The sequence below is a fragment of the Sciurus carolinensis genome, chromosome 1 (assembly GCF_902686445.1).
Source record: "Sciurus carolinensis chromosome 1, mSciCar1.2, whole genome shotgun sequence".
Lineage (NCBI taxonomy): Eukaryota > Metazoa > Chordata > Mammalia > Rodentia > Sciuridae > Sciurus > Sciurus carolinensis.
This window is the reverse complement of record NC_062213.1, coordinates 195,215,122-195,236,226: the sequence shown is the minus strand read 5'-3', so window position 1 is coordinate 195,236,226 and position 21,105 is coordinate 195,215,122. Positions and strand designations below refer to the sequence as shown.

At 52.2% G+C, this 21,105-nt stretch overlaps 2 protein-coding genes across 13 annotated transcripts in view; one reads left to right on the top strand and one right to left on the bottom strand.

Moving 5' to 3' along the window:
- Positions 1-21,105, bottom strand: part of Pla2g2c (phospholipase A2 group IIC) — a 65,560-nt gene that overhangs the window by 8,153 nt on the left and 36,302 nt on the right. For 5 of the 12 annotated variants that reach the window (XM_047552098.1, XM_047552123.1, XM_047552091.1 and 2 more), the window contains 2 exons: positions 4,069-4,172; positions 1,745-1,889 (listed from right to left, as the gene is read on the bottom strand). In XM_047552098.1, coding sequence (XP_047408054.1) covers positions 1,745-1,889; positions 4,069-4,108 — 185 coding nt within the window. In that variant the 5' untranslated portion in view covers positions 4,109-4,172. Of the gene's footprint in view, positions 1-1,744; positions 1,890-4,068; positions 4,173-12,150; positions 12,370-21,105 lie in introns of those variants that run through there. The other 7 variants (XM_047552149.1, XM_047552138.1, XM_047552128.1 and 4 more) reach the window with 6 other exon arrangements.
- Positions 11,818-19,566, top strand: Ubxn10 (UBX domain protein 10). The gene is made up of 2 exons (XM_047552040.1): positions 11,818-11,932; positions 16,799-19,566. The coding sequence occupies exon 2, from the start codon at positions 16,814-16,816 to the stop codon at positions 17,657-17,659; it is 846 nt and encodes a 281-aa protein (XP_047407996.1). The 5' UTR covers positions 11,818-11,932; positions 16,799-16,813; the 3' UTR covers positions 17,660-19,566.

The window sequence follows — 21,105 nt, the reverse complement described above, 5'->3', positions numbered from 1 at the left end:
TTCCAGGGAGGAGGGGTTCCGGCATCCCTGAGGGTGCCAGGGTCCTGGATCGCAAGTCCCTTATGTGAAATGGCATCGTATTTGCATATAACCTACATACGTCCCCCTGTATACTTTAAATCATCTCTAGGTTTATATTACCTAATGCTTTGTAAATGCTATGAAAATAATCATTATTCTGTATTATTTAGGGAATAATGACAAGAAAAAAAATTCTGTACAGATGTCATTTTTTTTCTTTTTGAATACTTTCCATCTGAGGTTGGTGGAATTGAGGAGGCAGAGCCCGTGGATACAGCCGGCCGACTGGGATATTGAATATAAATAAAAATAACCAATAATGTTGACTGAGCCCCCTCTAGCACCTACTGCTCTTTCATTAGTGACTCGGTCCCCCTGGGAAGTACAGTCATTGTCCCCATCTTGTAGGGGAGGAAGAGATTCAGAAAGGCAAATTTCCCAAAAGGATGTAGCTGGCAATGAGAGACCCAGAACTCAGCTAGGTCCCTGGGACTCCTCCGTTCATCAGCCATTTTTCCTGAGCACCTTCTATGTGCCAAGCACTTTAATGGTCTCGGGGGGGATAACTGTCGGCAAGAGCAGACGCAGTCCTGGCTCTCACGGGGCTCAGAGCCGGCTGGGGGCTGCGGGGCAGGGTCGGGAGAGGAAGCGGCAGGGCACGGCCTCAGCCTGTTTCCAGCACCACTGAACCAGAGGCAGGAATGGAGGAACCTGGGATGGCCTGCAGAGGCCCTGGGCACAGCCAGGAGGAAGGAAAAATAAACCCAGGCTCAGATTCTAAGACCAGAAAAGCCAAGGACAGCGCTTCCGGCTCCATTCACCAGCTCCTGGCCATTCATCTTCGGCTCATAGTTTTGAGTCTGCCTTTGAACTTGGACAGGGAGGCCCACATCATCAAGGGAAGGGGACGGGTGGTGATAGAGGCAAATCTTTGTTCCCGTCCTGGCTTTGCCACTCAGGACCGCAAGGCTTGGCGGCTCTTGTCTGGGACCCTCGCTGTCCTCACCTGTAAAGTGAGGGTGGTGACGCGGCCTCCTACGTTCATGGCGGGTTACACTAGTCCACGTGCAGGCCACCTGTCCCAGTGTCTGGCACATAAAGGACATCTGACAAGGGTCACGGCCCTTCCACGGTTCCACCACCAAGCTGGGGGACTCAGGCTCCAGGTGCGGGACATATTTATTGAGGCCAGGTTGAATGTGGCAAGGAGCACTTTGTCTTCTTACTTCTTCAAATGCAAGAGCACACGCGCTATCCGACTTCCTCCCCACGCCCTCCCCAGATGACACCAGCCGTCACCTCTTCCGGGAACTGGAGCTCGCCCACCCCCTGCTGAGGAGCAGGCCCGGAAGCCAGGTTGGGCCAGGTGACACACCCAGATGGGCCGCTTGGATTCTCTCCTAGAATATGAACCTGTGTGGAAACTGCAGGCCCCTTGCGAAGACCTGCGAGGTGGTGGCCGCAGCACAGACACCATACTGGCCCCTCAGGAGTGCTGGCCGGGGCAACGTTGTGGTCACGTGTTCAAGGAGCTTGCCCCGGCACAGGCTCTTCAAGACCCGCCCTGTGACCCCTCCGGTCTTTTCTTATGTTGGCCTGAGTTGGTTTCTGCTACTTGACATGCAAGGATCCTAACTCTCCCCCTCCCCGCCCCTCTCTCTGGCTCCAAGCAGCAGCTCCGGGGCCCATGGAATGGCAGGTGGCCTTGGAGCCCCGCTCCCACCTGTCCGTGTCGTCCACAGGGACTCCTTTGCCTCCAAGCCCGCAGTAGCAGCCATAGCCGTAGTAGGAGAGGAAGGCGCTCCTTCCGGTGATGTGTTTGACCATCCTCTGGAACTGCCAGAAGCTGCTGAGGGTGGGGACCGTCACTGCCAACAAGGAAGCAAGAAACAGGAAAAGCGGCAAAGAGCATGGCGCTGCCTTGGCATCCCCCGCCAGGCTGCTTTGCATGGGGCTGTCACCAGGTCCCTAAAGCAAAGGGATGGCCTTGCCGCGATCTTGGGAAGAGAAACAGGACCAGATTGACCCCCATAACACAGAGATTCTAGCTAAGCCTCGGGGACGAGCACCCAGCTTCCATGACATTCAGGGCAAATGCTCTACTGCCAGCCGGGACCTTCCCCTCAAAAGCAGAACGCCACCGTGCGAGGCCGAAGACCCTCAGTCTGGTGCAACATTAGCCAGAAAAGTTCAAAGTTAGAAAGGCCAGTCCCTCTGGATATCATCAGGCATCCACAACCTCGCGAGCAAAGTAAAATATGCACGAGGTAGGGAAGATATCTTCGATCCATTTTTTAAAATGGCAAATACATGTGGACCCAGCCATTTTTGCTTCTAAAAAATGCTTCCTGTAGTGGGCACAAAAATATATACAAGGATATATATTTATGCATCATTGCTTGTAACAGTTGAACAATGCAAACCACCCAAATGTCCACCAATGGCGGGGAGATAAAATTAGGTGTCTTGAAAATATATTGTCTTTAATAGCAATATCTCTAGGCGACGGGATTTAGAGGTGGATAGAGGAAGCAACAGCAACAGCTCTCTTGTTATAGCCATGCAGTGTGATTTTATTTTTAATGAGCATGTATTACTTTTCTATTAAGATGTTTCAAGGTGTGTGTGTGTGGGAGGGGGAGTGTACAATGAATGTGTACCCAAGTTTTAGGAGGGGGTACACCTGGGTGTAGGAAGGGACTAGGCTCCTGGAAAGACAGAGAGAGGCTGCTACTAGGTGCTGATTACTGACTTCACAATAAAAATACAGTAAAGCTGGGCACAGTGGCACATGCCTGTGATCCCAGCGACCCGGGAGGCTGAGGCAGGAGAATCGTGAGTTCAAAGCCAGCAACTTGACAAGGCCTAAGCAACTCTGCAAGACCCTGTCTCTAAATGAAAAATTAAAAAGGGCTGGGGGATGTGGTTCAGTGGTTAAGAGCCCCTGGTACCAAAAAAAAAAAAAAAAAACCCAGTAAAAACATGACCTTGAAGAAGAAAGAGGGGCAGTTTCCAGGGCACCTTCCTGTCCCACTGCCCAGTTGGGAGCTTGTTACCATGGCACACGGCAGCGGGAAGCAGTCAGGTGCTTCTACTCTTGGAGAAGGAAAAATTTCTGGGTCTACATGTATTTGCCTTTTTAAAAATATGGTTTGAGAGGGTCTTTCCTACCTTGTACGTTTTTTTTTTTTTTTTTTTTTTTTCTTTCTGTGAAATTGTCAATGCCTGATGATAACCAGGGGGACAGACATTTCGGCTTTGAACTTTTCTCATTAATGTTACATCAGATCTGAGCCAAGGGGTGGTCACTTGCAGTTCCTGGAGAGAGGTGGGACCACCCTTAGGTTGCAGATCCTCAGGACACACCATGGGGCTACAGAAGGGACCCTTCCTGCGTAGAGGTTCCTGTTAGACCATGACCTTGAAAATTATAAATTCCACCACCGTGGGTGGTTTGGACATTTTTAACTCAGGGACCCAAAAGTCACTGCTACACAGTTGAAACCAATGTTTTAAAAAATGGATGTGGACAAACATCTACTCAACTAATCCAGTGTAAGTCTAGGAAATTTTTTGTGACCCAGACCCTTTCCTAGAGGACCCTTTTCCATTTTGCAGAGGAATGCGATCTGATTCCCTGCAGCAGTGACTTAGAGTGACCAGGTATTCCTTGGATCAGTATCAGAATGGCTTTCCTGATAAGAATGGAGCACACCTAAACTAGCTAGATACATGCCTGCCATTTTGTGCAGAAAGTCATGAGACTTTAAATAAAGGCAACTAACATCCAAAGGAAGACCCTCCGGAGCCAGGCGTGGTAAAGCCACAGCCAGCGCCTCTTAGCACACGGCCAGCGACCTCAGAAGTACTCTGAGGTCTCAGCATTGGCATCAGCACACTTGACAACAGAAACAGAAGCAGAACTTTGGTGGCAGCCTGTTCTGAGTGACTTGTGGCCTTCCCTCACCCCATGCCACCTCAGGAGGGGCCATCCAATGGCAGAGAGAGGACAGCATCCTGGCACTACACATCTGGCTTACTACTTACGGCAGGAGATGAAGACAAGAAGAAGAACAATCATCTTCATCCCCAAGGACAGCAGGGGGTCCCGGGACCCAGGGTCCCACCTTCTTCGTCTGCCAGTCAAACTCCTGTTTGGAGAGGAAGTGACTGGAATGAGCTGAGGCCATAAGAGGGCAAACCAGTCACTGCAGGCCTTGGAAAGCCTTCAGCCAAGGGCCCAGACAGAACTTCTTTTCAATTATCTCTGAACATGATACACTTCCTGGTATTTAGACCCAGATATAAAAAAATAAGGGCTCCATTGAAAAGTCCAAGTATCTTTTTTTTTTTTTAACTTCTTTCTTTGACCACACTATCTCCTTGACATTTTTTTTTTCCTTTAGAGGAGTCAGGTGTCCCTCTGTTCCCAAATACAAATAACACACATACTGTTCAGGATGGGAATCCAGCTCAGGAAAGCCTGAGCCCTGATGCCCTGGTGCCTTGGTTGTAAACTTGCCCCCTCCGAAACTTGGCTTCCTCCTGTAAAATGAGACTAATAATCCCTATCAGTTATGTCAAGCCTTTACTAAGAAATAAATGCTACGGGCCCGGCGGGGATTGTGTTATGCAATCCTCACATCTTAAGAGTTTCTAGGATCACCATAGCGCTGGGGTAACGGAGGCCCAGAGAGGTTGAACCAATTCCTTATCATCAGCTGCCTACTCCACAGACTTGTGGGAACCGGTTGAAATAAGGTTGTAAACCACAGTGAGAGGCAAGCGCCACGTTTTCATTCCCATCAGGGGGAATCACACCCAGACGAGGCGTGCTTCCCGTGGGACGATGGAGGAGAACAGGGGCCTACACCGGCCCATGGTGAACCAGCCTCTGCCTGATAACGTGGGGACTTGGAGCGTGAACAATAGCTCAGCTGAACCTGGAGACTTTGGCAGGGGCAGAGCTTGTGCTCAATTTTCACCCAGTGGAAAGTTTCCCAGGGAAACTTCAAAACGGCCATCCTGCTGCAGGTCCCTGCGACAGGGGACCAAGCACGATTACTCTCTTGCCCTCTTTGGCAAAATTCTGGTGGATGCTGTGAGGCTGGGCCTGACCAGGTTGAGTACTGGCCAGCCTTCATCGCGTCGCTATGCGGGATGGTTTTAAAATTAGGTTCTGTCTCCACAGGCTCTTGCTTCCCTTGTCTGAGTCTGAAAAGAATAATTGTGCGCAGCTTTGGTGCACAAAGGAGAGACATCTTTTGAATGGGCAGGCGATGACATTTTAAAGAGACAAAGAAAGGGGTCAAAGTTTGCTACTGGTAATGAAATCTGACAGACTCTTATTAAGCACCAACTGCGTGCTCTGCTAATGAGAAGATTCTGGCCCAAGCAAGGCTGCCAAGCTGGTTGCAGACACTGAATAAGTACAGGCCAAATATAGCCCCTAAACACCATGTGGGCTGAAGTTCTAGGTTCGCTTCTCCATTCGTTCTTCCATGTTTGGCAGGCTCTTCAGGAGGGGCATGCCAGCTGTGCCCCATCCTCAATCCCTGGAAACTGCCCTCTGCTACAGGGGACCCTGTGTCTCAAGGTTGTGACCCTCCAGGGATGAGGGAAAGAGTAGCCTCTAGTTAATGCCTGGCTGTGATGTTTAAAGGGCTGTCGGCTGCCTCTTCAGGACTATGAGAAGACTTGCCAGTTCCAGACTCCCTGGAAGACTGGCCAAGACCTCAGCAAGCCTGTCTGTGTCAGTTCCTCCCTCTGTGTATCAGCTTCTCCTGTTATGCCAGCTTCTCCCACCATGTCAGATTCTCCCCTCATGTGACATCTTTTCCCATTGAAACCACTTTTCTCTGTTCACATCAGCTTCTCCCTTTGTATGTCAGATTCTCCTTCTAGGCCAGCTTCTCCCACTGTGTCAACCTTTTCTCCCTCCGCCCCACCCCCAGGTCAACCTCTTCTTCTGCTCAGTCTTGCCTCATCCATTCCCAATAGCTGTACCCCCTGGGGGGCTCCCGACAATGCACCTCTCTGTCTCGGAGTCTGTATCCAGGGAGTCCAGTGTAAGCACACGTGGCCGGGAGCATCCCTTGAGGGCTTGCATAAATAAATGTCTGGGTGCTCAGAGGCAGGAGCGGGGCACTCCCTGGGGAGGTCGTAGAAAGCTTCCCACAGGAGCGGGACTTGAGGAGGCCTTGAATGAACTTCAGCTTGTATATTCTGCTCCCATTTCCTCCTCCCTACAACCCTTCAAGGAGGGTGCCATCAATGTCACATTTGACAGACAAAGAAATCAGGGCTCAGAGGAGAGAGCCCTGCCCCTTGGGCAGGACCAGGACTTAACTTGTGATCCCTAACTTCAAACCCAGGACTTTTTCCTGTCACCAGGTCCCCACCTAGACCTCTCTGAAGGTCTCAGCATTTCCACAGATTACGGCTGTGACTCAGGGAAGACAGATGTGGTTCCCTCCATTCGACTTACGGTTTGGGGCTGAGACAAAACCAAGAACTCAGGGTCAGAACGCCAGAGACTTGAAGGGCAGCCACGCCAGCCGGCTCCTGGCAGCCGCCAGCAAGGCGGGGGGCCCTCGGAGCCCCTCTGGGTGATGAGCCCAAATCATTTATCCTCTTTCAATAGACAACACTGGACCCTGCTGACCCTTCTCCCTAAGGAGAAGCAAGGTGGACATACACTGCAGAGCCCCACGAGAACCACAAGTAGAGCCATTTAACCCACTTCCTAATCCCCGGCACCCCCTTCCCTGACACAAATGGGTACAGATGATGAAGAGGGCAACGCGGCCATTGTACTTGTTCAACACCCGCTAGGTTTCTGAACACTTCGCATTTGTTGTTACTATTATGATTATATCATCTTCATTTTACAGATAAGTAAAGGAGGCAGGGAGAGATGGGCGGCACATACACACTCGAGGAATGAATGGATGATGGAATGGTCACTGTCCTATCAGACTTCAGGTCACACAGACAAAAACAATAACTGCAACCAACCTAGTACCAACGTGCGACTAGGCCCAGCCCGCAGTTCGTCTCCACGAGCCCTTTGAACGTTCCCAGGGAGGCATGTGTTATCAATCCCAGGTTATCAGTGAGGGTAACTGAAGCTGGCAGAGGTTAGGTCACTTGCCCTGCAAAACTGACAGCTGCCAGACTTAACCCCAGGTGCACCTGCCGTGGAGGTGGACACTCCTCCTCACCTGGAAGTTAGGTGGGGCTGCCTCCACTCAAAACTCAGCTGGGAAGTCAAGGCCCAAACGACCCAGACAGCTCGGTAAACACCAGGACACTCTTCTTTTACTTGCAATTCTAACAAGCCACTCAGATTCTTTGTGTCAGACCCAGCTGTTAAACAGGAATGGAATCAAGAGTAGCTTTCTTGCCGGGTGCGGTGGCGCACGCCTGTAATCCCAACGGCTCAGGAGGCTGAGGCAGGAGGATCTTGAGTTCAAAGCCAGCCTCAGCAATGTGAGGCGCTAAGCAACTCAGGGAGACCCTGTCTCTAAATAAAAAACAAAATAGGGCTGGGGATGTGGCTCAGTGGTCAAGTGCCCCTGGGTTCAAACCCAGGTACCAAAAAAAAAAGTTGCTTTCTTGGTACAAAGTTCAGAAAGAATGATAAACCAATAACCCTGGAAGCCTGAGAACCCCCCCACTGAGGGTGAGGACAGATGCTACGTCACATCGGCAGTATTGCACCTGGAGCAGCCACTGCCCTGTGCAAGAGACGCAAGAGGAACAGCAGGCAACTCGGATCCTTCAGCAGAAAAGAGGCCTGGAGCTGGCCATATTGCTGGTCAGAAGGATTTAAGCTCCTGGCCCTGGGCTTCCTCCTCTGAGATGGAGACAGCGATCTTGCCCAGCCCCCAACAGCACCGGCAAATTCAACAAACTCCCAAAGGTGAATGTGCTTGGCTGACAGTTGCCAAGGTAACGACAGTGCTTGAGGGCTTCTGCTCAACGAGACCCAAAAGTAGGCAACACATTTTTGGATATTTTCCAACGACATGGGGAAACAATAAAAGCTTGGAGTACTTCAAGGGGTAAGCTTCATTAGATAGAAATTTCCCTCTTGCAGATGCCCTGAGGAAACTGATTCACCAGGAGACATGACTAAGGTACCAGCCTCTCAGCCTCATTACTAGATGATCCACCCAGTTCATCTTTCTCCTGAAAGTTATCCAGGACCTAAATCCAAATGTCTAATGGGATCAAGAAACAGCAGAGCAAGACCTGGATATAGGCAGGGCGTGGTGGTGCACAATTCTAACACTGAGAGCTTGGGAGGCTGAGGCAGGAGGATTGCAAGTTCAACACCAGCCTTAGCAACTTAGCAAGGCCCTAAGCAACTTAGTGAGACCCTGTCTCAAAATAAAAAATAACAATAATAAAATGAAAAGGGCTAGGGATATGGCTCAGTGGTTAAGCGCCCCTGGGTTCAAACCCCAACACCACCACCAAAAAACCACACTGGGTATAGATTCTGAAGTCTAGAAATCACTCGTTCGAAATGGGGTCAAATGCTCTTTCAGAATACGTTTCTAAGAAACTGGACCTCCCGCCCTCAGCTGGGTCTGAGGGACCTCAAGCCAGCTAGCCTTTGGGCATCAGCTGTCACTTTGTGGGGTCTCCCAGTAAAACAGCCAGCGTGGAATGAGCATGCCATTGTTATTAATCCAATTCTCATTTGATGAGCACCCACCCCACAGCAGGCAGCTCACAGCAAAGCACAGGATTGGGAGAGGCCAGTCCAGCCCTTGGGGAGCACATAACCTACCAAGGAGAGAACACAGTCAGGTGAAAGCAACGAAACCCTCCTTAAGCACCCCTGTGTGCTGGGCACTGTGCTAGGACCTGTCCAGGTGCTATCTTCTCTCACCCTCCCAGCGATCCTGTTCTTAATGTCTCCCTTCTACATATGTGGAAACTGAGGTCCAGAGAAGTGAAGTTGGTTTCCCAAGGTCCTTGGCTGGCAAGTGGTGGAGCCAGGACTGAAATGCAAGCTTTGACCCCAGGGACCTGGTCTATGACCCTATTACCTGCTCAATAGGCAGGTCCACACACAATGTCTTTGGGAATGTGGGGGAGGGGTGCCGTGGGGTTCTGAGGTACAGGGTGGGCTTTGGAACAGCTGGATATGAGTTCCAACACTACTGTACCCTGGTTAGTTGGGGGTCCGGAGCACAGTGATTTTCTAAAGCAATAAGGTCAATGGTGTCTCACAGTGATTTTCTAAAGCAATAAGGTCAATGGAGCCAAATGCCACCATCTTGGGCATGTTCCACTGGACCAGAGGCAACCAGCAAAAGCACATGACACTGGCTCAGAGGTGTGGTCAGGAAAGGACTTCATGGAAGAAGTGGCTTTTAAGAAGGGCCTAGAAGGATCAGGCAGTTTGGGTTCACTGCCGGGAAGGGAGCAAGGTGGGGCAGGCAGGAGCGAAGAGGCTGGAGACGGGAAGGCTGAGGGTCCCCATGGGGCACGCCTGGCTGGAGTCCAGGAGAGAACTGGAGGGTGAGACCTAGATGGCCGGGCAGCAGCCTCTGCCCATGTTTACTAAGAACCCACTGTGTGTGCTAGAGACGAGGCATTAGACGCTGCATCCTTTGAAGGCACCCTTGCAGGGCCAGGGCCGAGGATTGAACCCAGGGTCTCACACAGGCTGGGCGAGTGCTCTACCACTGAGTCTCACCATCAGCCCTGAAGATTTCCTCTTTAAAGGCAGAGTCACAGCCATGGACTGCCTGGCTTCCTCTCCTTCCCTCCAGCCTCCCCCTGGGGCTGTGCATGACATGGCCCTGGAGAGCCAAAGGCTTGTGCTGCTGAACATGAAACAGACCACAGGCATAAGGGCCATTTTTCTGTGTGCTGCCAAGGGTGCACGCACACTGGGGGGTGAGAAGCCCATTTGCTTCTCCAAAGGATTACATAATTCCTAGGTGATGTTAAAATAGCTGATGAAGAATCTACTTTAATCTTTTCTGAGTGGGTGCTGAAGGGCTGAAGGCATCGCTTAGATATTTCTGACAGAATCATTAACAAGAAATAAGCCATGAGCACCAACATGCAAAACCATGGACTCCTAAAACTGCCAAATCCTGCACCTGCCTGGGGCCACAGATGCCTGCTGGGTAAACAAGAGCTGGGCTTCTGAGCTTCTGAGAGGCCTGCCCAGCCCAGGCCCTCAGCAGCAGCCACCACAGAGCAGCGCTTTCTCTCTGAGATGGGTAGAAACACCACCATGATCCCCCTCTCCCAGCCAACCCCCTCAAAAACCTTGCTGTCTGTGCCAGTCACTTCACGCAGTCACGTTCAGCCCGTGCCTGCCCTTCTACCCCGGCTCAAATTGTATTGAAAACAATCTGATTTGCTACTCCATCAGCGTACAACATGTCTTCTCAACAAAACTGAATGTTCTGAAGACTGAGTTATGCCCATATCCAAACCCCATGCCTGCATGGCCAGAGCAGACCCAATGGGAGATATTTAGCCCCAGTGCTGGATGATGAATCTCTGGTTCTTGCATGCCTAGTACCTTTATCTTCTAGTAATACAGTCACTAAATTACTCATCTGTATATTCCAAGAGCCTAGAATAGAACCTGGCAGGCAGCGGTCCAGTTGGGGCTTCTTTTAAAGTCAACTTGCAAGAAAAGCTTCATCTGCTAGGTCAGGACATGAAGAATGAATGGGAGTTACGCAAAGGAAGGGGAAGAATCTTCCAGGCTAAAGGGATAGTAGGAGCAAAGTCCTGAGGACAGTGAGGGTGTGTATATGTGCGACTGGCTGGCATGACAGGCCCCGTGGAGGCGCAGGTACTCTCAGACAGAATCCGAGGACAGCCCCTTTCCATTTCAACCAGCAGGAGGGAGAAAGCGAAGACAGGCAAGTTTGTGGGTCTGACGGCAGACGGCTGAGAAAGTTTCCATATGATGGCTTCTATTTTTTCTCTGCAGAGGGCAGTAAGATTATCCTCCAAGACGGAGGAGGAAGGGGGAGAGGTGGGAGGTTTCAGGAGGGAAGACAGGTTTGAAATAGCCACTGAGAAGGAGAGAGAACTGAAGGAAATGGAAGGCTGGCTGAGCAGGACTGAGGGTCCCATTGAGGTTGGAGGCCACACTATCCATCACATCCATGTGTGTGACTTGCCAAGATTCTCTTAGGACACAGATGTGGGTAGACAGATTGGGGTTCCATCACACCAAAGAAGGGACAGAAAGAGAGCAGGGCAAGGTGTGGAAGATTCTTGCCAAGAGAATGGCTGAAGTAATGGGCCACAGACCCTAAACCCGGTAGGGGACACTCATAGCAGGTGACACTAGAAGCGACTGCCCTTGTTTGAAGTGAAGGCGGGTGTAGTCAGCCCTCAGTTGGTGCGGTTGCCCTGGCTCACCAGGTTCAGGATGTGGGGCCCGAGTGGGTGGCCGGGGGAAGAAAGCACTGTACCCAGGCGGGAGGAGAAGCAGGCCAGTGGTCCTGCTCCCCCACTCCACAGACACCCTAAAAGCAGCCACTGGGATTCGAGGGTCGGCCGGAATCAATCAGTCCCCAAGCCTCATTTTAAAACAGGGCCAGGGTCACTGGGAGGGCCAGGGTCCCTGGAGGAACAGGGTCTGACCCAAGGTGGCAGCAGGAGTTGCAGGGGCCCCCCACCCCCCTCTCCCCAGGGAAGGACCAGGCGGCCAGGTGAGGAAGAGCAGGCAGCGCGCTGGAGTCCAGCCGGCTCTGACCTGCGCCCTCCCGGCCGCACCCCTCCCGGCCGCACCCCTCCAGACCGGTTCCGGTCGGACCGGAAGCACGTGGCCCCCCACCCGCGCGGTTGCCGCGGAGACCGGGCTGTTTACCAGCGGGACGCGCCCGGCGGGCGGCGGATGGAGCGGAGCTGCGAGGTGAGCGCGGCCGGCTGCCACCCGCGGCCCAGCGGGCCTGGAAGCGCCGGGGCAGGCGGGTCCCCGAGCCCCGGAGCCCAGCGGGCCAACCCGGCCCCAGGGCGCGCCCGGGACTGGAGCCCCCGGGGAAGGCGCTGCTCCCCGGGGACGGAGCACGCCTGGCGGGGCTCCCGCGGTCGAAGCCGGACCGGCCGCGGGCTCTGCAGCAGCACACCCACCGGCCTCGGAGCCGCCGGGCCATGCCCTCCTCCGCGCACAGCCAGCCCCTGGACACTGACCCAGAGAGCAGAGGACGTCCCGGTTCACCGAGGGGCCGGAACCGGAGGAGCCTCCCCCAGACCTGTGTCTCTCACCCAAGTCATCTCTCACTGTCCAGGCCTCTGTCCTGCCCTTCCCCCAAGTCCCTCTTCTGCGCCTTCAGTCTCTGCGGCCAGGGCCGCGGAAAGTGGGAAAACCCCAGCTCTCCGTGCCCTTCTGCGGCTGGAGTCACCCCCCATTTCCTTTCCAATCCTTTGATCACTGGGTGGCTTGTGGGTCAGTGTGGCACCCTGCACAGGACAGTGCATTCTGATCTTTAGTGTAGAACTGGGAACAGTCCCAAAGTTTTCTCTGGGGCTGACTACCATCTCCTGTTGGTCCTTCTGAACCATGATTGGGGGTGGGGGACAGAAGTTGGGATTAACTGGTAAACAGTTTTAAAAGACCAATTCCACTGTATGCATCTTGCTATGTTCCAGCAGATGGTATGTAGGTGGATATATTTTGTTGCTTTTACTGGAGGTTTAGATTTGGGTTGTCAAATAGGGTGCTCTGACCCTGTGGTGTATTGTGGGTCGCCTTAGAAAGCAGAAATCGTGCTTTCCTTTTCACCCATCAAAATTTCCTCCTTTCCAGTTGATTTGGTGATGAATCCTAATGGGCACCTGCCCCTCTGGCAACTTCTTGGAAACAGCTTGGGTGTTTGTTTCTTGCCTCCTAGCAGGCTCTGCGGTGCAGCTATTGTGTTTAAGTAAACAGGCCGCTTGCCTACTCAGCTGGCAGCCTGATGGTTCCTACACGCCTAGATCTTGTCACATCATTTTGTGGTTGAGTGTCTGCCAGGCCTAGAGGTAGGGAAGTGCGCTGAGCAGGGATAATGAAGCCTGCTTGGACCAGGGTGGCTGGCAGAGTTTGGGACCCAAGGTGTGAATATAAGGCACACTGGGCCAGATCCCCAAACACCTGTTCCCTCCACCTCCCCTGCCCTTGTGCTGGATGCCCCCCACCCTAGGAGCTAGTGTTCCCTCCATGTGACAGATGGTCCTTCCACTTGGGAGGAGGCAGTGGGTTATGGAAGCAGGTTGGATATAACGGTTTTACCTGAAGGAGGTGTTAGTCTCTAAATAACCATGAGTGGGCTTCTGGGAATTAGTCATAATTGAGGTTTTTCTCTGAGATAGCTTGCAGTCATGTTATCTTATGACCAGGGTGTCTCGAATATGACACCCCCTGAACATGGCTAATTATATAGTACCAAAAGGTATAGCAAGTGCATCCACATACTCAAGTTTTACTGTTAAAAATAATCCAGCAGAGCCTGTGAGAACACATGACTTCGCTCATCAAAGTTGTTAAGGAAGAGGTTTCTAAGTTACCAAACTTACTGACAGTTAAACCTTCCTGAGCCATGTGTGGGCGTTAGAAGCCAAGCCTGTGATAATTCTGTAGAAGCTGTGGCAAATTAATAGCCCTTCCCGGGCAGGGAGGGTGGGAGAGAGGGGAGCGAGCTTGTCCTCAGCACAGCAGTTGGACAGTTGTGGTCTTGTCATGCTGTCCTCATTACAAGCGAAAGACTCTAGAACTGAATGCAGGGAGAAAATAGATCAAATTAACCAGGAGATGGGCATTTTCGATGCCCAAACTTTGCTAAGGAGAAGGTTTCTGAACTACCAGTGCCAGACTGGGTGTGAAAGATGAGGGAGAAGTGGAAAGTGAGAGGGAGACCCTGGCTGCTGAGTGGAGTGGAGCAAACAGGCCTTTAAAACAAGAAGGCGGAGTAACTTTGCCCAGGATTTTGAACAGAGAAGGATGTCAGGAATTTGTAGGGATAGTGTGTTTGGGTGGAGGTTTGGTTGGCAAGGGAATGAGTACTCCCTATCATCAGGGGACACTGGTAACGTGCACAGAGTGGCAAGGTGAGAACACAGGCTGAGGGGCTTAAGGGACATTGCTGAGGACTGGGTGGGGAAGCTAGCCTGAAGGAGGTGAATTTGAAGCCATTGGAGTGTGGAATGAGAAGGAAAGAGGTCAACTCGGGATTTTTCTTCTTTGCATTTCTGAGGCAACTGCATAGCTGGTAGCTCACTGAGACCACCCTGGCATTCCGGTGCAGTGGACGGGGTAGGTGTGTGTCCCAGTATCTCCCGCTGGTTAGCCCTGACTGGGAGAAGGACTGCCAAGGACCCCCTGGGGAAAAGCTCTAGAGCAACACATGAGCCTTTGGACCTAGAATAACCCAAAGCACTAGATAGATAGCCGCACCCAAAGCAAGCCCCCTTGACATTTAACTAAGCTGCTACTATGTGCCAGTCCCAGTACTTCCCACTTCCCACTTTACTTCATGTTCCTGTCTTCGTGTTACAGAGAATAACACTGAGGTTCAGAGGTATCTAAGTAGCATCTTCAAAGTCATATAGCTAATTTGATAAATGAGGACAGTTATGTGCCAGAAAGGTAGAGCTGTTGCTCCACGATCACACAGCTAGCTGGGGGCAGAGCCTAAAATAGAACTCTGGTCTTGTGACTCTGGTCCTCTGCTCTTGTGCTCAAATATGCTGTTTCTTGGTGACCATGAGGCACTAGGAAGTCACCAGAAGTTCTCCAGAAGACTGGGAGAGACCTGGTCAGTGAGTAGAGAAAGCAGTAATCACCATGGTAGTCAGGATTCAGAGGGAGGCAGGGAGCCCACAGCATTCTGGGAACCCTATAACTGAGGACTGGGAGGAAGTGGCAGTAATGGTGTAGTGAAGGGGCCACCAAGATGGCAGTGACATGACTTAGTGATTTTGGGGCTGCACAGAGGAATACTCCTCCCCGCGTCAGCGTGTGGCTTCTGTGGTGTTTCCCTGGCACTCCTGAGCAGCCTCTGTGAGACCCAGTGCAGAGGCCCTTGGGGTTATGAGGTGGCTGGGAAGCTGGAAGTGTAAGTGGCAGAGACAGAATCTGGTGTGCTGGGAGAGCCAAGCCTGCTCCTTCAAGAAGCAGCTCGTTTGGGTGCAAAGGACACAGGATTGAGGGTCACAAGACCTGGGTTCTGTTTCAGGCTCTGCTACCAGCTCGCCTTCAGGAGTGCGACCACTGGGCAACACTACCTTCTGGCTCACAGCCATAGGATTAGCATGTGCCCAGATTCCCTTAGCATTGGTTTAAGATGGAGTTTGACAAATTATCAGGCCCAAACTGGTCAGCCACCTGCTTCTGTGTGGCTTGTGAGATAAGAGCTTGTTTACATGTTTAAATCATTGAAAAAAATCAGAAGAAGAATATTTCGTGACACGTGAAAACGATCTGAAATTCCCATTTCAGAGTCCCTCAAAGTTTTATTGGCACGGTCACCAGCGTTCATATGCATGCCGTCTCTGGATCTACTGCAAAGAGAGTTGGGTGGCCGTGACAGACTGGACGGATGGCAGAGCCTCAAATAGCCCCCTTCTGGCTCTTGGCAGAAGAGCTTGCCGACCCCAGGTGTAGAATTGGAGCCCCTGTGAGTTCTGACAGATGGCTGGAGGGGCCGTCAGGCCTTCCTGCCCCTCTCCCCCAGGCCCTGGCGACAGAGTTAGGGAAGGCTGTTAAGTGGTTCGTGCAGAGCACCCGGCAAGGTGGGATGAAAAGCCAGAAGGAAGGAGAAGGAAGGAGGAACTAGGAGTAGACGGGAAAAGAGGAAGGAGGAAGAGCCGAGGCGGAAAGGGGAGATGAGATGCCTGAGGGAGCGCATCCGCAGTGGACGGTGTGCCCTGCAGACTGCTGGTCCCGGGTTCAAGGACACTCTGCGGGGGCAGCAGGGGGAAGCTGCCTGCTCTTGAGTGGAGCTGTGCCCGGTTCCCTGCTTAGCACCTTCCCGGGGGGACTTTCCTCTTGGATCCAAAGCAGCTGCTACTCACCCTCCGGATGTTGCGTCCGCGTTCTTGCGTGATAGGGGCCATGCCAGGGAGGGCTCCCCTGCCCGGGACCTGCAGATTCCCTGGAATCTCCCAAGCTCCCCTCCTCGGGACCTCACCACTGCCCTTCCCTCCCCCCGGGGCCCAATCTGCGCCCCCATTTTTGTAGCTCAAGTTGTAGTGGAACGGCCCCAGCTGTTCGCTGACTGCGCGCTGTGCTGATTTTGTGTGGCAATGGCAGTTGAGTAGCTGTGACAGATCATGTGGCTCCGAAGCAGAAAATATTTATGGAAAAAGTTGGCTGACCCCTGCTCGGGCTGTCAGCAGGCACGCTCCTTGTCCTCACTGTCCCCCAGCCTGGAGCCCTCCTCCTAAGTGTCAGGATTAACCCTCCACCTGGTCTCCCTCTGCTGTAGTCCTGGGCTTTCTCCATAGCGGTTGTTACTCTTTGGAAAGATCTTTTATACGTGGGTTTAACCCCTGTCCTTCCTCACTATAATAATTTTAGGTGGTGAGGACTCTGGTTTTTTGCTGATACATCCAAATTACCTAAAATGAATGAATAAATGGATCACAGCTGGCGCCCTCTCCAGATGCCAGAAATCCAGAGAGAAGGCGCCTGGACTGTGGCCCATGGGTGCTTATTCTGGGCACTCGGGGAGCGATGGCACGGATCCAGGTGTCCAGGGACGGTTAACCCACTGCCTCCTGTTTTTCCCTGCTTCCTCAGGGGTCCTGAGAAGCAATGGCCACAGAAGTCCCTGTGAACACAGCACCGCCCGAGCACAGCGCTGTTGTCCACCTAGCAACTGACAGCTTTCTTTGGCAGCCAAACTCCCTCAGAATGCATCTCACCAGGCCCAAGTCTGCCAAGGGCCGGACGCGGCCCAGTCTGCACAAAGCCCAGGGCACAGAGGACAGCCCTCAGCGCGCCACTTCCCCCCGGCCTCCAGCCATTCCCTCTGAGTCTCCTGGCAGCCAGAAACCAGGGGCCTGTGCTCCCGTTTCTCCAGCCCAGGGAGCTGCCGAGGAGACCCCTGAACTGCTGCCGCAGGTGCCCATCGGGGCTTCCTCTTCTCTCAACAAGTACCCGGTCCTTCCTTCCATCAACAGGAGGAGCCTCCACGAGGGGGCTGTGGACACAGTAGCTAAAAAGGCCAGCTCACTGCAGCTGAGCAGCATCCGGGCTCTTTACCAAGAGGAGGCCTGCGCCGTGAAGACAAGCAAAGAAGATTCCAGCGCTCGAGCTGGTGTCCTGGAGAGGAAGTTCATGACTGGAACCAAGAAGCAGGGCCCCTCCAGGGCTCGAAACCTGGAGGAACCATCAGACCAAGAACCCAGGCTGCTGCTCGCTGTCCGATCCCCCTCAGGACAAAGGTTCACCCGCCATTTCCGGCCAACTGATGACTTACAGACGGTGGTGGCCGTGGCCGAGCAGAGGAACAGAACTACCTACGGAGGCTGCAGCATTGAGACCATGGAGGTGCCCCGGCGACGGTTTTCTGACCTCACCAAATCTCTGCAGGAGTGCGGAATCCCCCACAAGTCTGTGCTGGGCATCTCCCAGGGGGAGAGGAAGGGGTGGCCCTGATCCGCAGCCCCCAGCTGGGGTCCTGGGTCTCTGAGCAAGGAGCGTGCTTGGGTGCCGAGCCTGGCTCTGAGTGCCACGCGAGCCCGGTGCAGCTGTGGTCCCTGGGTCTCGTCTCCACAGCATGTCGTCTGCTGATGTGCTGAGCACACCGCCAAGACCCCGGAAACACCCCTCCATGCTCTCCACCACTGGAGCAGCTGGCAGCTTCCAAGGCTGTTCCTGAAACAGCTGCGGCCAGAGTGCTGGGTCCTCTCTGCAGCATTTGCTCCCTGAACACAAACTCTGACTCCCGAAGCTAATGGTTTGCCCCTCTGTACTTGATGCAGGATTAAACACTAGAGAGGATTCTAGTCTGGTAAATAACCAGGATCTAGGAAATATCTAACTGGCATTTGTATTTCTTGCAAGTATCTTTAAGAAACAGGCTGCTGACCTTCTCTCTAGAAGCAGCCCCTCTGCTGGGCCTCGGGACGGTCAGTTTCTTAGGGATTTCTACCTGCGTGATGAGGCATCAAAGGGAAGAGCAGGTCTTCTGCTATTGCAAATCCCCCAGTATAGCAGCTTCCCTGGGTCCTGGAGGTAGGTTGCTGCCACAGCCTGGACTGGCCAGTGCTGCCATTCACTCGGGTCCTCCACTTCCGTAGCTTCTCTGGGCAGACTTCCTCCAAAACCGAGAAGAGCCAATGCAATCTGATTTCCTTTGCTTTGGTCACTGATGGAATCTTCTGTTTTTAAAACGTACAAACCTAAAAGTCTGTACAGGTTTGTCCTAAGGGCCCCTCATAACTAGTTTCAGTCCCCTGTCTCAGTGTCATGCCCACTTCAAACGTGGAAGGTCCTTTGAGGCAATGACAGCACACCTGGTGGTCTGATTTTGGGTCCCGTGCTGGAGGAGGGACCAGCAACTTACTGGGGTTGCTTTGCTGTGCCTGTGCTGAGACCATGGCCATGCGACTGGCTGACGCACCAAGTGCCTTAGCCACAGAAGCCCCGAAGACCGTGGCGTCCTGTTCTTCCCAGTCTGAAGTGGGGATGTAGACAAGTTGCCAAAGTTCTCTTGTATTGTGGGTCCAGCGGGACCCGCACAACTCATCTGGATCCCTGAACAGGATCGTGCCCTCAGACGTGGCCACCACAAAGCCCCCACCTCCTGGGTACCCAGGGAAGGCAGGAGTCAGGGGTTCCAGCAGCATACACACGCTGCTGCCTCAGCCCCAAGGACATCTTGTGCACAGATATGGCCGGTGGTTGGAAATGTGACTTCTGGCACATTCTATGAAGAAGGCTGTCCTGTCCCAGCTGCACCCCACGCCACCCAGGTCACTCAAGGCTAGGTTAGTTCTGAAAGTTTACAAAATTTCTTACCACCATCCTGGTTCGGTTGGTAGCTCCTCTGATTGGAAAGACCAATTGGAGCTGGCCTTGCCTTGGGCAGGGTCACAAAACTGGACACCTCTTCCAATTTTTGACCATGACAGAAGGGACTGGGGGCTTCAGCCTGGAACTATGGCACAGGAAGTTCACTTTCCCCCACCCCCCGGGACACAAGCACATTACCCTGCCTCTGATCTACTAGGCTGGGGAAGAGGCTCCCATAAAATCACACCTACTCTATGGTAAGAATGACCCCCCCACCTGCGACTTGGTCATTTCTCTTGACAGGAAAGCCTTAGCCAGCTTGAGTGCCATGTGGCATGCTTGAGGAAATTAGAATCCTCTGCCCTTAGGGGTGGGCTCTGCTCTGCAGGTTGGAATTGGGGGGTAGTGAATAAATGGGAGCCATGAAGCAGAGAAATATTTTTGGATATTTTAGGATGTGTGAATAAAGCTAGATTTGAACCATCATAATAAACATTTTTGGACAAAAGATGATAATGCTAACAATAAAAGCTGATTTGTGTGAAACAGTCTGTAGAGAAACACATCTTGTCTTTTAGCCCATCGGCCACCAAACACTGTGGACAGGGGCGCGTGGACCTCACTGGGGTTTTCTACCTAGGAAGTCGCCTGTTCTACCCTCATAACCAAGTCTTCCTCCCCCCCTTCAGGTGCCACCACCGCAGCCCCTTGGCTCCGCTTCTGGCTCCTGCCATGGTACTGAGCTGGTCTGTACAGGAAGCGTCTCCAGAATTTCTCCTGAACGTCATCCCAGTGGCTCTGAGAACAGATGATTTCAGAACTCAGAGTTCTTGGTGGCTTTGCATGTGGCATTACCAATTTTAAGAACCTTGACCTAATGGGTTCAACTAGGCCCAGTATACTATTCCTGGTGGCCCTGGACAGGCCAGCCTTGCCCACCCATTTTATAGTCATAAAACTGGTCATATTTTAAACAAGGGTCACTGGGGCCTACCCTGTGCCACTCTCGGTGACAGACATGGGTGCCCTAGCAAGAGAGTGTTGGACTCTCAAGCCTACTGATGTCAGTAGCTACAGCTAGACACCAGATGGAGGGTCACACTATCATCCTGTGACTTTTATTTTCTTGATCCTGGGGATTGAACCCAAGGGACTTCATCACTGAACTATATCCCGGTTCTTTTTATTTTTTATTTTGAGATAGGGTTTGCTAAGTTGCTGAGGCTGGCCTTGAACTTGTGATCCTCCTGCCTCAGCCTTCCAAATCACATGCCACTGCACTGGGCTTGATTCCATGTCTTCTCATGCCTCCTGCAAAGGAACCTTGCCCACCTTTTCCAGTGATGGTGCTGGAACACTGCGCTTAGCAACATGAACTTCGCATAAGAAGACACTCATTATTATTATAAGCATATGCCCTGATTAAGTCCAGTAGGTAAATTAGTCTTGGCAGCATAAAGAACAGCAGGAGAAATAAGTGACTCATCATTTAGAATCCAAAAAATTTGCACCAACAGATGGCAGGTGGTTTTGGCATAATGTTCCTCTCTCTGAAAGTACCCGGGGACCCAGCCAAAAGCCATCAGGCCAGGGCAGTCCTGCTGAAGAGATGGCCTGTGAACATGACCACAGGCCAGCAGGTACCCCTGAGCTCATGTGTCAAATAATTCACAAACAAAGACACCACGAGGTATTCCACTCCAATAATGACCTTAAAGACCAGAGCTGGATCGCCAGCGCCACAGAAGAGGGCGCTGGTAGCACTGGACTGGACTCTCATTTGGGCTTTTATGGGCCACTTTAAATGGGTTTTCATCATTAATGCCACCCAGACCCAAGGGACAAAGAAGTTTCTCTTTACACAGTTCTTTTAAGGTCTTCACAATAAGTTGAGAAAAAAAGCGTACTTGGTTTCCTGTAGTTTGGGGCATATTTTGGATGAAACTCTTCTGTGGTAAGAGGATCTCTTTTTCTACCTTCTGAACAAAATCACAGTGGAAATTATGTTCTTTTGCTTTGGGATTAGTTTGGAAGTCATTCTGTGGATTAAACAGGAACATCTCTTTTCTTAGTCTGAGATGACACAC